Here is a 10805-nt window from a genome sequence, read left to right on the forward strand (position 1 = left end):
ACAAACAAACAAACAAACCTCAGATGCTCCATCTCGCGTCCTTTCTTTCGCGTTCGCATTCCGTCGACGTCTCTTCGTTTATTATAATCAAGATTTTTGTTCAAATTAGCACGATTTCAATATTCACCTATGAACTGGAAGGGAGAGAGACAACAGGGTTCCGCCTCTCTTTCGAGCAGTCGTGGTCCACGCCACATCGTCGACTGGATACAAAGTGTATCTTGCAAGAATTTCTATTTTTTTTTTTATTTTTTATACATACAATCAGTCCCCATAAATATTCATATACCCTCTGTCGTTGAAACTTGTTTAAATCTCCGGTTTAAATGTATTAAGATGTATTCCGGGGCATTCCAAGCCATTTCGACCGCTTTCCGACGATTTTGATCTTCTGTATTCGTATACATATTTATATCGAACAATTCGTTTGATAATATCGAAACTATCATTTACTTTAGCGAAACTTCTTCGATAAACGTAGACTGTCTCTACGCCAATGTTGCCATTGCCTCCAATTGCTCTCTCAGTTTATCTCGACACGTATCGGCCAATACCGAGGCTGTACCACGATCGTCATACCACGCGACAGCCAATCGAATTGCCCTGGCACGTCCTGAGCAACGCGCTATATAATATGCCATCGAAACATTCGACGAATAAACAGGCGCGTATATATCGCTGTGACGGTGCTACAGTTTTCCTGTTCACCGTCCTTCTCGTCCGATCGGAACAACGAGTTTGTCTCGCGCGCGAATTGACTCATCGAGCGCGACTCGTCGCGATTCAAGGTCCGCGGTGTAGCGATCCGTGCTCGTGGAATGCCGGATTTCCAGTTTGGCTGGCGCGAGCGACAAAGAGGAAGACGACCCCGCATCGAAGATCGTCGAAGAGAGGAAGAAGGCGGTGACGATAGGAGGCAATCACGCAGAAGCTCGCGGTCAGCAGCAGCGAGCGCAGTCAGTGAGTCCTCGCGAACCGTTGCCGCTCGTTTGCAGCCATCGATTCTATGCAAACGTTGCGCGGGTCTTTCACGATCCACCGGTGAACAGTGAAACGCTTCGAGTATCGTACGTTCGCAGGATTGTTAGAAAATACCCGATAGGTCGGTACGTAAAAGAATACACCCTATTACGCTTAAACGTTACGCCGGATCGAGTAGTTTCCCAGAGTGCTGCGTCGACCGACGACGTTTCAATCGCTATCCAAGCTTTTCTAGAGCACGTCTAGAATTCGTCGCATTTTCCTTGCACCGAATCGTTACTTCTTTTTTTTTTAAATTTGTTTTCACGCTCGAACATTTTTGTTTTCTTCCAAATTTTCACGAGCATTGTTGCCAGGAACGATCGACAGGGGATATACGTCGATTCATTCCTGATACGCAAAACTAATCGCGTATCGCGTCGAGCAAGATCTGGACAATGCACGAATACTCGATCGACAGAGCTCCCGAGTTTTGTTATCAAATTGCCGCGCATAAATATTGTTTTCGAAACGTTATCGCCGTCCCGCGATTTTACGGATCGCGCCAAACACGGACGTGTAATTTTATAGATCAATATAATTATATTTGTACGTTGTCGTTTACGTGTATTCCGAATACGCTTTGCACGCGTGTCTCGCATTTGCATACGCCGCAAATGCGTCCAATCCGCTTATCGCGATGCAATGCTACGGTCGTTTCGCGATCCTTTGGGGAATATCGCTGGCCATGGAATATCCAAAACATTTACGCGCGATGCTCGCTGTAGGTGCTTGTCCGCGCTTTTAATTTCGAAGAGTAATCACATCGCATCGTTTCGACGAAAGTATCCTGGAATCGAGCAAAAATTCCACGATTTCTCCGTCGAGGAACGCTGGAAATTTGGTTTGCGTACGCGGAACTAGTCTCGGAGGGCTTGGAACTCTTGCTTCGATTAGAAGATCTCGTCGCGACGGGATAGAGACTCGGTCTCCGAAAATCTGACCGTTGTCGGCGTTGATTGCGACGAGATTGGAACAAGCCAAGGGGTTCTCGAGTGCCGTCGCTGCTCACTCGATGTCATTTTTGTCGGTAGATTGCCCGTTAGAGGTTGTCGCCGAGATGTACAAGCGCTCGCTAATTTTCTTCGTTTTCGCGAGTGGAATACTATGCAACGAAGGGTCAACCGTAGTCGACGTACTCGAACCGAGTCAAAGACAGAAGAGGCAGGCCAACGGAACGCGTTCAGGTAAACGGTGTCCTCTTACGGGATTAAGAACCGAGAATGGATGGAGTTCCGAAGGAAGAGAAAGAGGAAGACGCGGGTTTCACCGTGGAACCGCTGTTTTTTTCCAGATTCACCGTCGGTAGTGAACATGAACGGTCACTTTAATTACCAGGCGACGCAGCAGATATTTTTCATTAACGGAATGCCACAGAAGCACCGCAAAGGTCTCAAGAGTTGCGTGAGCTACGTAGAAAGGGACGACTACGTTATCACCGTGGGGGTAGGCGTTCACAAGTTTCACCGACGCAGACTGATGTGGAATCAAGCTCGCAAGTCCTGCCTGAACGAAGGAGGTGATTCGAATCGTTTAGTTTGGTATTCGACGTATAGTTGTACCGTGTAGTTGTTTAATCGAAAGTGGTCTTCGAAACGGCGAGAGCGTCTCCTGTTTAAAACGGAATTAAACAAGGGGCCGTTGTTCGATAGGTCAGTTGGCCGTGTTGAACTCGGATCGCGAGGAGAAGCTGTTGACGAGTTGGATAGGAAGGGAGAACTTTGAACGCGCCTTCGTAGGAATCCACGATCTGTACGAGGAGGGCGAGTGGTTAACCGTGGCCAGCGAGTCGTTGGAGGCTACAGGGTTCGAGAGATGGTCGACGAATTGGCCGAACCTGCCCGACAATTTGGGTGGACGACAGAACTGCGGCGTCCTGGAGAAATCGGGCGGCTACGACGACATAGACTGCGACGCGACGCTTCCGTACATCTGCGAGATCAGCTTGTGTTAACGCATCCACCTAACGCTTTCTTCCTATGCAACTGAAACTTACGTTTGTCGCATTTAAACTAGTACTTCTTTTCGCGACCTCGTCGAATTCGCGAATCCTGCGCGGATCAATTCTCTTCGAAATTAATTTATTTAGTTCCGTGCCCATGTACGGGCGACGCGGCGATCAACGTGGTAAACCGCGACGCGAAACTTCTTTCAAATTACGAGCAAAAAAAGTTGACGGAACAGGATCGACCAGTTCGACGCAGCAAAAATGATTGTACGACGAATATATCCATCCGAACGATTCCGTTGCGTCTGCGACCGTCCGCTGATCGAAACTGGATCATTTTTGTACGCGCGAGTCGAATTCGAGGGGTACGTCGTGCGTCGAGTAGTCGTCGCGTTACATCGAGAAGAGTCGTCGACTAAGAGCTACGCATTGTATTCGTCGCTTATTATTGAAATTAAAGTATGCTAACATCTATCCGCACTCGCTCGATTATCCCACCACGGGACTCTTGTTGCGATAGTGGGGATTTCGCGAGATGAGCTGGTCGATAGGTTGGAAATACTGGAACCACTACTCCGCCGAGTAAAAATTATTGCCCGTGTCTGAAGCACGCTGACGACGCCCAGTCGGTGAATCCCCGCGAACCGTGGCTGATCGTCTCCGTCGTCGAGCGAACGTTGCCTGGATTGTTTCTCGATCGATCGGTGAACGGCGAAGAGCTTCGAGGATCGATCGTTTGCAGGATTTTTACAAACGCGTCGAAAAGCCACGGAACGGTACGTAAAGGCACACATCGTGCTTGGTTTAAGAATCATTTACGATCGAGGGTGACGCGTTGAGAGACAGCACGACTTCGAACGACTGGTTGAAATTTGTTGTCACGATGATTCACGAATCAAAGGAGCAAGTTTTACGCGCACCGAGGAACCGCTTACCTCTCCGTTTCGGTTTTATATAAAGGGCTCTCGAAATTTGGTTTGCACGCGTGGAACCAGATCTTTCGATTAGCAGGCACTCGTGTCTCCGTATTTCCTTTCCTAGAACCTCTTCTCAGCGGGGATCTTGCGATGTATCCGCATACTTCATTCGAGAACAAGTTCCGAGAGTTTTTTTGTGACGTCAGAGGTCTAAGAGAGTGAACGTTACCACTGGGAATTGTAAGGCTGGAGTAATTTCTAGATACAGCAGACGTTACGCGAGTAATAGAGAGGCTGAGGACCAGCGCAACGTCCTAATTCATCGATCGAAGGAACATGGAGTCAGAGTTTCGTGCGCGTCTATCGCTGCTCACTCGATGTCATTTTTGTCGGTAGATTGCTCGTAGAGGTTGTCGCCGAGATGTACAAGCTCTCGCTAATTCTCTTCGTTTTCGCGAGTGGAATACTTTGGAACGAAGGGTCAACCGTAGTCGACGTACTCGAACCGAGTGAAAGACAGAAGAGGCAGGCCAACGGAACGCGTCCAGGTAAACGGTGTCTTCGTACGGATTAAGAGCCGAAATTGGATAGAGTTCCGAAGGAAAAGAAAGAGGAGGACGCGGTTCTCACTCTGGGACCACTGTTTTTTCCAGATTCACCGTCGGTAGTTAACTTGAACGGTCACTTTAATTACCAGGCGACGCAGCAGATATTTTTCATTAACGGATCGCCAGACACGCGGCGCAGACGCTTGGATAATTGTATCAGCGTCGTGCACAGGGACGACTACGTTGTCGCTGCAGGAGTAGGTGCTCACAAGCTGCACCGCCGCAGATTGACGTGGAATCATGCTCGCAGGTCTTGCGCGTACGAAGGAGGTGATTCGAATCATTTTGTTAATTCCTTAGCCGAGACTCGAGACCACGACGAAATCGAGACGATAGTTTTGAAAACTCGAGCTTCTAATTTATTTTGAGGCGTTCGACTGTTTCTTCTTTCAGAGTTGATTTAGAGTTGATTTAGAGTTGATTTAGAGTTTCATAGATGATCCAATTGAATTAGTTAGATTCTTCGAACGACAAGCTGTACCGTCGCTCGGACGAAGCCAGCGAGCAGATCGTTTAAAAGCGAATTAAACGGGGAATGGTTGTTCGATAGGTCGGTTGGCCGTCATAAACTCTGAGCGCGAGGAGAAGCTGTTGATAGATTGGATGAAAAGGGAAGGCTTCGATCGCGCCTGGGTAGGCATTCACGATCAGTTCGAGGAAGGTCTGTGGGTAACCGTGGGAGGCGAGACTCTGGACGATGCCGGTTTCGACAAATGGTCCCAGATATGGCCCAATCAGCCCGACAACGCCGGCGGACGACAGAACTGCGGCGTCCTGGAAGACCAGGGAGGCTTCGACGACACCAACTGCGACGACACCAATCCCTACCTCTGCGAGATCACCTTGTGCTGAACCGCGACGCGCTTATTTCTTTTCTTTGCCACTGGCCGCTGAGAAGGCTGACTCGACCGGATAGACCAGTTTTCACTTTTTTCTGGATCGACCAGACTTTACCGATAAAAACCCTCCAACGAAACTGTCGCGCACTAGAGGGTCGTAGGAAAGCTTTCCCTGTACGCGCGAACAAAACCCGCGCGTGCAAACCAAATTTCGAGCGTTAATTATCGTGCGCATGTGCGTCGGGCGTTCCTCCAAGTAAGTAAGGATCTTTGACTCTGTATCGCGCGGTTTCGTCCCGAAATTTAATTATACAAATGTCCGGGAGTATCGGAATACTTGAGTATCTGATTACTCCGCGCTGTGATCGAGTATTCGAGTAATGCGACGCGGACTACGAATCGAGTTCGTCGCGTATTCATGCCTGAAAAGGGCGTCCAAGAATGCGTTCCGAATATCAAATTCACTCGAAGGAATCAAAGTATAGCTCGTCGCAATTTTCCTCTTCGCGACAGCGTCAATCGTCGACTGTTGCTACTATTGTTGTTTAATAAAAGGAAGATTTGGATGCCTGAACAAATCGTTGCGCGGTGCTTTTAACCAGTCAGCTGGGGCTCGTATTTAATATTCGGACGTTATGGTACCTCATTCGTTATTTCCATCCACACCTGACCAAGTATATATATATATACGAATATAATATGCAAATATGTATATATTCATATATACACACACATACTTGGTCAGGTGTGCATTGAAATAATGAATATATGTATATACGAATATAATATGCAAATATATATAAATATATATATTTGCATATTATATTATTATATTATATTCGTATATACATATATTCATTATTTCAATGCACACCTGACCAAGTATGTGTGTATATAATATAATATGCAAATATATATATATGTATATATATTTGCATATTATATTCGTATATACATATATTCATTATTTCAATGCACACCTGACCAAGTATGTGTGTGTATATATGAATATATACATATTTGCGTATTATATTCGTATATACATATATTCGTCACGACGTACAGTCAATCCCATAAATATTCGTACCCTTAGTGTCAATCGAACAAGTTCGAGTAAATTAAATGATAGTTGTGATGTAACCGAATGAATTTTTCAGTATAAATTAGTATACGAATAAGCTTATGCATGTATATACTTATACGCACACCGACATATTTACACAAACGTATACTTGGAAACATCAAGCCTACCGTTTAATTTAAACAAATTTTGTCGACAGAGAGGGTAGGAATATGTATGAGACTTGAGTGCAGATACGCATCGTGACACAAAATACAGTGATCTTCACGACGAATCATGAAAGACGCAGCTGGCTGGTTAATCGTCGCCCAACGTTCCAATTGAATCTCTACCCGTCTCCACCTACGACTTCCCAATGCCAAAATGTTCCCCATTGAAGCAAAGGTTCCTCGGTGAAGATTGGGCGCGAGAACGCGTCGTTTGATTCGAAGAGGAGCACCTCTGGAGCCCAGGTAGGAATGGTAATTGAGTTCTCAAATGAGAATCATCGCGATCCAAGGCCATCTGCGCTATAATATGGGATACTGGAATGCCGGATTTCCAGTTTGATCAGGCTGCTCTCGGATAAGAGCAAAAAGGTGCAATGGCATCGACGATCGAGGAGAAGAAAGAATATAAAGATGAAGCAAGCCGCGAGCGACGATAGAGGTTGGTCAGTTAAAGTTCGCCGACCACGGGAGTCGGTGGTTCCTTCCTCGACAGCCAACGCGCAGATTTTACCACCTCGTAAACACCGGAGGACTATTCGAATACCGTAACTTTGAGAGAAAGCTGGCGGGAAAATAAACGGTCGGTCGTATGTAAGCACTCTTTTCGTCTTTTGGTAGACGCGCACCTCGAAACAACAGTGCGAACAAGACGCGACCGGGCTCGATTCTTGGCTCTGTTTCTTTTAATACCGGTTCCCTTTGATTTCTGTCGATAGGTCGACCGTACAAGTTGTCTCCGAGATGTTCAAGCTCACGGTAATCGTCCTCGCCTTTTTGAACGGAATGCTTAGCGACGTGGCGTCCGTCACCGGCGAAACTTACGACTCAGGTACCGGTTACGATTACGACGAATCATTGTATAAAACAGTCAAATAAAACGTCTATATCAATCGCCGAGAGAGCACCGCAACGAACGCGACCACGGAGTGGTCCACAGCGCGAAATCGAAACTCGCGTGTATGGAAACTCATCGCGTGGCAAACCCTCGTTACAGGTCGCTCGTCCGCGGACTCCGTGCAGTGCCAAAACAATTACGACGCGGACAAGCAGTCGTTTTTCGTTAACGGCCGGCAACGCGGTACTCCGAACGACGCGAAGATGAAAGAAGGGTACACCATCACGCGCGGCATCGGAGCTCACAAGCTGTTTAACAAGAGGCTCAAGTGGAACGCGGCTCGCCAGACCTGCATGAGAGACGGAGGTGAAGAAGCAAACTATTTATTAGAGGTTGCAGGTGTTGCGGAGATACCGAGGAAAAATTGATCCGAAAGTTAACATTTTTATTAATATTTCCAGTGGGTACGTTTCACTGGAATAAAATTAGACTGTGTCACCCATATGTGGGCGACGTTCTTTTCAGAGGCTTTTCCTTAAGGCACTTGAACGATTCATTTTAAGGCCTAAGTGTTCACGAAAAGAGATCTTGTATAGAATTCTTAAATTTTTATAAAAATACGTCCAGATTCTACAGTTATCAATTGTCGCGAGACAAAATTCTCATTCCGATTTTCGCGCGAGTCGGTTCGACGGTCGACGCGTTAAAACGAGTGGATATTGTTCGATAGGTTACTTGGCTATTATAAACTCGGTGGCCGAGGAGAGCGTGCTGCTGCGATATATGGAGCAGCAGAACATCGCGGAAGCCTGGCTAGGTATACACGATCTATTCGAAGAGGGAGACTGGGTGACTCTTACGGGCGAGTCGCTGGAAGAAGCTGGCTTCGACAAATGGACCACGGCGTTCGCGAACGAGCCCGACAATTACGGAGGGAACCAGAACTGTGGAGTCCTCGTAAAAGCCAGCGGCCTCGACGACGTCGTGTGTACTCTGCACCACTTCTACATCTGCGAGATCGACGTCGTCTGAGCTCGTCGGCTCCACCCATGCGCGCGATTATTTTAATTGGTTTAATAAACTTTTTTTAAAAAAAAAAAAAAAAAAAGCGAATCACGTTCATTTAGAATACAGACGAAACAACAGCTAGATTGAAAGGATTAAATGGTGAATTTTCTCGCAGAAAGTTTAGCACCAATTGCTCCCTTCGCTATTATATCCGCTTTTCTTTAGATTGGAAACGATTCAACAGTCTCTCCTCTCGTTGGCTGGCTTTAGGTGGAACGACGGGATCGTTTGGACTTCCAAAGTCAATAGGACCGTTCGATTTTTGAAGTGTATACGTAATGTATGTAGATGCGCGGGCGGTTGCCAATTTGCCGAGGGTTTTGCATCGGCGTCCGATGTTATTCCATCGGGAGCTGACACCGACCGCTGGATTCCGAGACGGTCCGGAAAAATTGCGCGGAAAAAACCGCAATCGGCTCCGAATTCAGCCGAGTTCAACATTTCCTCTGGAGAACCGAGATCCACGGAAGTTCCAACTCGAGATTCCCTTTTAAGAGCTTCGAGCTTTACGCTCGGTCAACAACGTATGGTTTCCGTTTCTTGCTCGATCCTTGCGCGGAAATCAAATATTCGGTAGCGCGTAACGTGCTATTCGACAGTAATCGTGATATTTACTTAATCTTTGAACCTATATCAACGCCCGAGACTCGGTGGTACAGAGTTTTAGGTTCCTCCGGTCCTTTTCTCTCACCGTAAAAGAAATAAACGAGAGTCTCGAGCCTTGGTACGCCTTAATTCTTTGCCCTACGGCGCGTGAGACTCGTAGTGAGATTATCTGTCGTATTATCCAACGATGGAGTTCCTCGCGGAGTGTTGCGAGTATGTATGTCAACGAGAAGAGAGCTAGGTTCTCGTTAATGATTCTCATGGTTCGGGCCATACATCTTTTATCGAGTGGAAGGAACTTTACCACTCGGAAAAGTTTCATATGAAACCGCGGGCCGCGGTGTTCCATTTACTTTCATCTCGAACTACTTCGTCCGACGTCTCGGTAAAAACTTGTTTGCGCCAAAGTTGCTCGTTTTTTTTTTTTTTTTTCTTCCGTTGTCAACAATTCGCATCGTCGGTGAAAACCATGTTCCGAGGCAAAACATCTACTCTGGTCAACGTCACCATTCCGCTCTGGAGCGGCCACCCTTCCAACGACTCGCGAAAATAATTACACCGAGTGCTTCAGTTTTAATCAAGTATTAACAGGTAGGTCGCCTCTTCGACAATTTTTACTCGAGAAGCAATTCTTCTGTATCGATCCGATACGTATATTGAATAGAGTAAATTGCGAGAGGGCTTCAGGATGGAAACGATTTTCATTTCAACCGACTGCCTCGAAATCCTCTGATCGAGTGACTGTTTTTGACCGACTGTTTCTGACCGACTGTTACGTCCACCGTTGTCGACGACGCTCTCCGTGAAGCAGTTAAGCAAAAAGGATGGCGATGGTTGCGTGCCGCGAAAAGAGCGCCGAATCCTTATACAAACAAAGCAACGCCACCTTTGCCCGACCCGCCAATGGCTACGTGCACATTTGCAATATACAGGGTGTCCCAAAAGTCGGGGAGGAGCCGGAAATGGGGGGTAGCTGAGACGATTCTGAACGACAATTTCCTTTGCGAAAATGTCGGATGGGGCTTCGTTAAGGAGATATTAAGAGAAAACATTGACCAATCAGAGCGCGCGGATACCGATGGAGCGGCCGCGGTAGCGAAGGCTACGCGCTAGGTCGATGCTTCGATGCACGTCGAGTCACTTGTTCGCGCGCAAGCGCGGCCGCCAGCGCGTAGCCTACGCTACCGCGGCCGCTCCATCGGTATCCGCGCGCTCTGATTGGTCGGGGTTTTCGCTTAATATCTCCTTAACGAAGCCCCATCCGACATTTTCGCAAAGGAAATTGTCGTTCAGAATCGTCTCAGCTACCCCCCATTTCCGGCTCCTCCCCGACTTTTGGGACACCCTGTATATTTTAATTCTAATCATTTCCGTATATTTCGTTCGCTCGTGCTTCTGCGATTTACTCAAATAACCAATAGAATACTTAAACAAATGGACCCTTTCCTCGAATCGTGTCTTTCTAATAGACACACCTTTTCTCGTTCGCTCACGGTTCGTTTACGATCGTTTATCAAACATCTTGGGAAATTGATCCAGTCGTACCTCGCGCAACCTGGAACGGTTCGTTTTCGTTCCTAGCAAGTCTCGCAGAGCAAAGGGTTAAATCGACGATTCCATTTCGTTCCGATATTCCATTATCGCGACCGGTGTTGTTATCATAATTGCCAACGC

The 10805-nt window shown here is 47.0% G+C and overlaps 4 protein-coding genes and 1 long non-coding RNA gene across 10 annotated transcripts in view; 4 read left to right on the forward strand and 1 right to left on the reverse strand.

The window, feature by feature from the left end:
* Window positions 1-10805, forward strand: part of LOC128888455 (tyrosine-protein kinase Btk29A) — a 145393-nt gene that overhangs the window by 58497 nt on the left and 76091 nt on the right. The window lies entirely within an intron of this gene.
* The window catches only part of LOC128888479 (uncharacterized), a 92650-nt gene that overhangs the window by 5471 nt on the left and 76374 nt on the right, over window positions 1-10805 (reverse strand). The gene's annotated exons all lie outside the window — the stretch shown is intronic.
* LOC128888476 (hemolymph lipopolysaccharide-binding protein-like) lies at window positions 768-8541 on the forward strand. 2 transcript variants are annotated; one of them, XM_054145353.1, is made up of 4 exons: window positions 768-1102; window positions 7339-7451; window positions 7617-7823; window positions 8188-8541. In XM_054145353.1, the coding sequence occupies exons 2-4, from the start codon at window positions 7364-7366 to the stop codon at window positions 8487-8489; spliced, it is 597 nt and encodes a 198-aa protein (XP_054001328.1). In that variant the 5' UTR covers window positions 768-1102; window positions 7339-7363; the 3' UTR covers window positions 8490-8541. The 2 variants fall into 2 exon arrangements, with proteins under 2 accessions (XP_054001328.1, XP_054001327.1); XM_054145352.1 differs by having other exon boundaries at window positions 770-1106.
* LOC128888469 (hemolymph lipopolysaccharide-binding protein-like) lies at window positions 1863-3442 on the forward strand. Its single transcript, XM_054145345.1, has 3 exons — window positions 1863-2207; window positions 2315-2539; window positions 2673-3442. The coding sequence occupies exons 1-3, from the start codon at window positions 2036-2038 to the stop codon at window positions 2972-2974; spliced, it is 699 nt and encodes a 232-aa protein (XP_054001320.1). The 5' UTR covers window positions 1863-2035; the 3' UTR covers window positions 2975-3442.
* LOC128888474 (hemolymph lipopolysaccharide-binding protein-like) lies at window positions 3849-5916 on the forward strand. The gene is made up of 3 exons (XM_054145350.1): window positions 3849-4433; window positions 4539-4763; window positions 5044-5916. Exons 1-3 carry the CDS (start codon window positions 4307-4309, stop codon window positions 5343-5345), a joined length of 654 nt encoding a protein of 217 aa, XP_054001325.1. The 5' UTR covers window positions 3849-4306; the 3' UTR covers window positions 5346-5916.

The sequence above is a fragment of the Hylaeus anthracinus genome, unplaced genomic scaffold (assembly GCF_026225885.1).
Source record: "Hylaeus anthracinus isolate JK02 unplaced genomic scaffold, UHH_iyHylAnth1.0_haploid 11994, whole genome shotgun sequence".
In the NCBI taxonomy this organism is placed as follows: domain Eukaryota; kingdom Metazoa; phylum Arthropoda; class Insecta; order Hymenoptera; family Colletidae; genus Hylaeus; species Hylaeus anthracinus.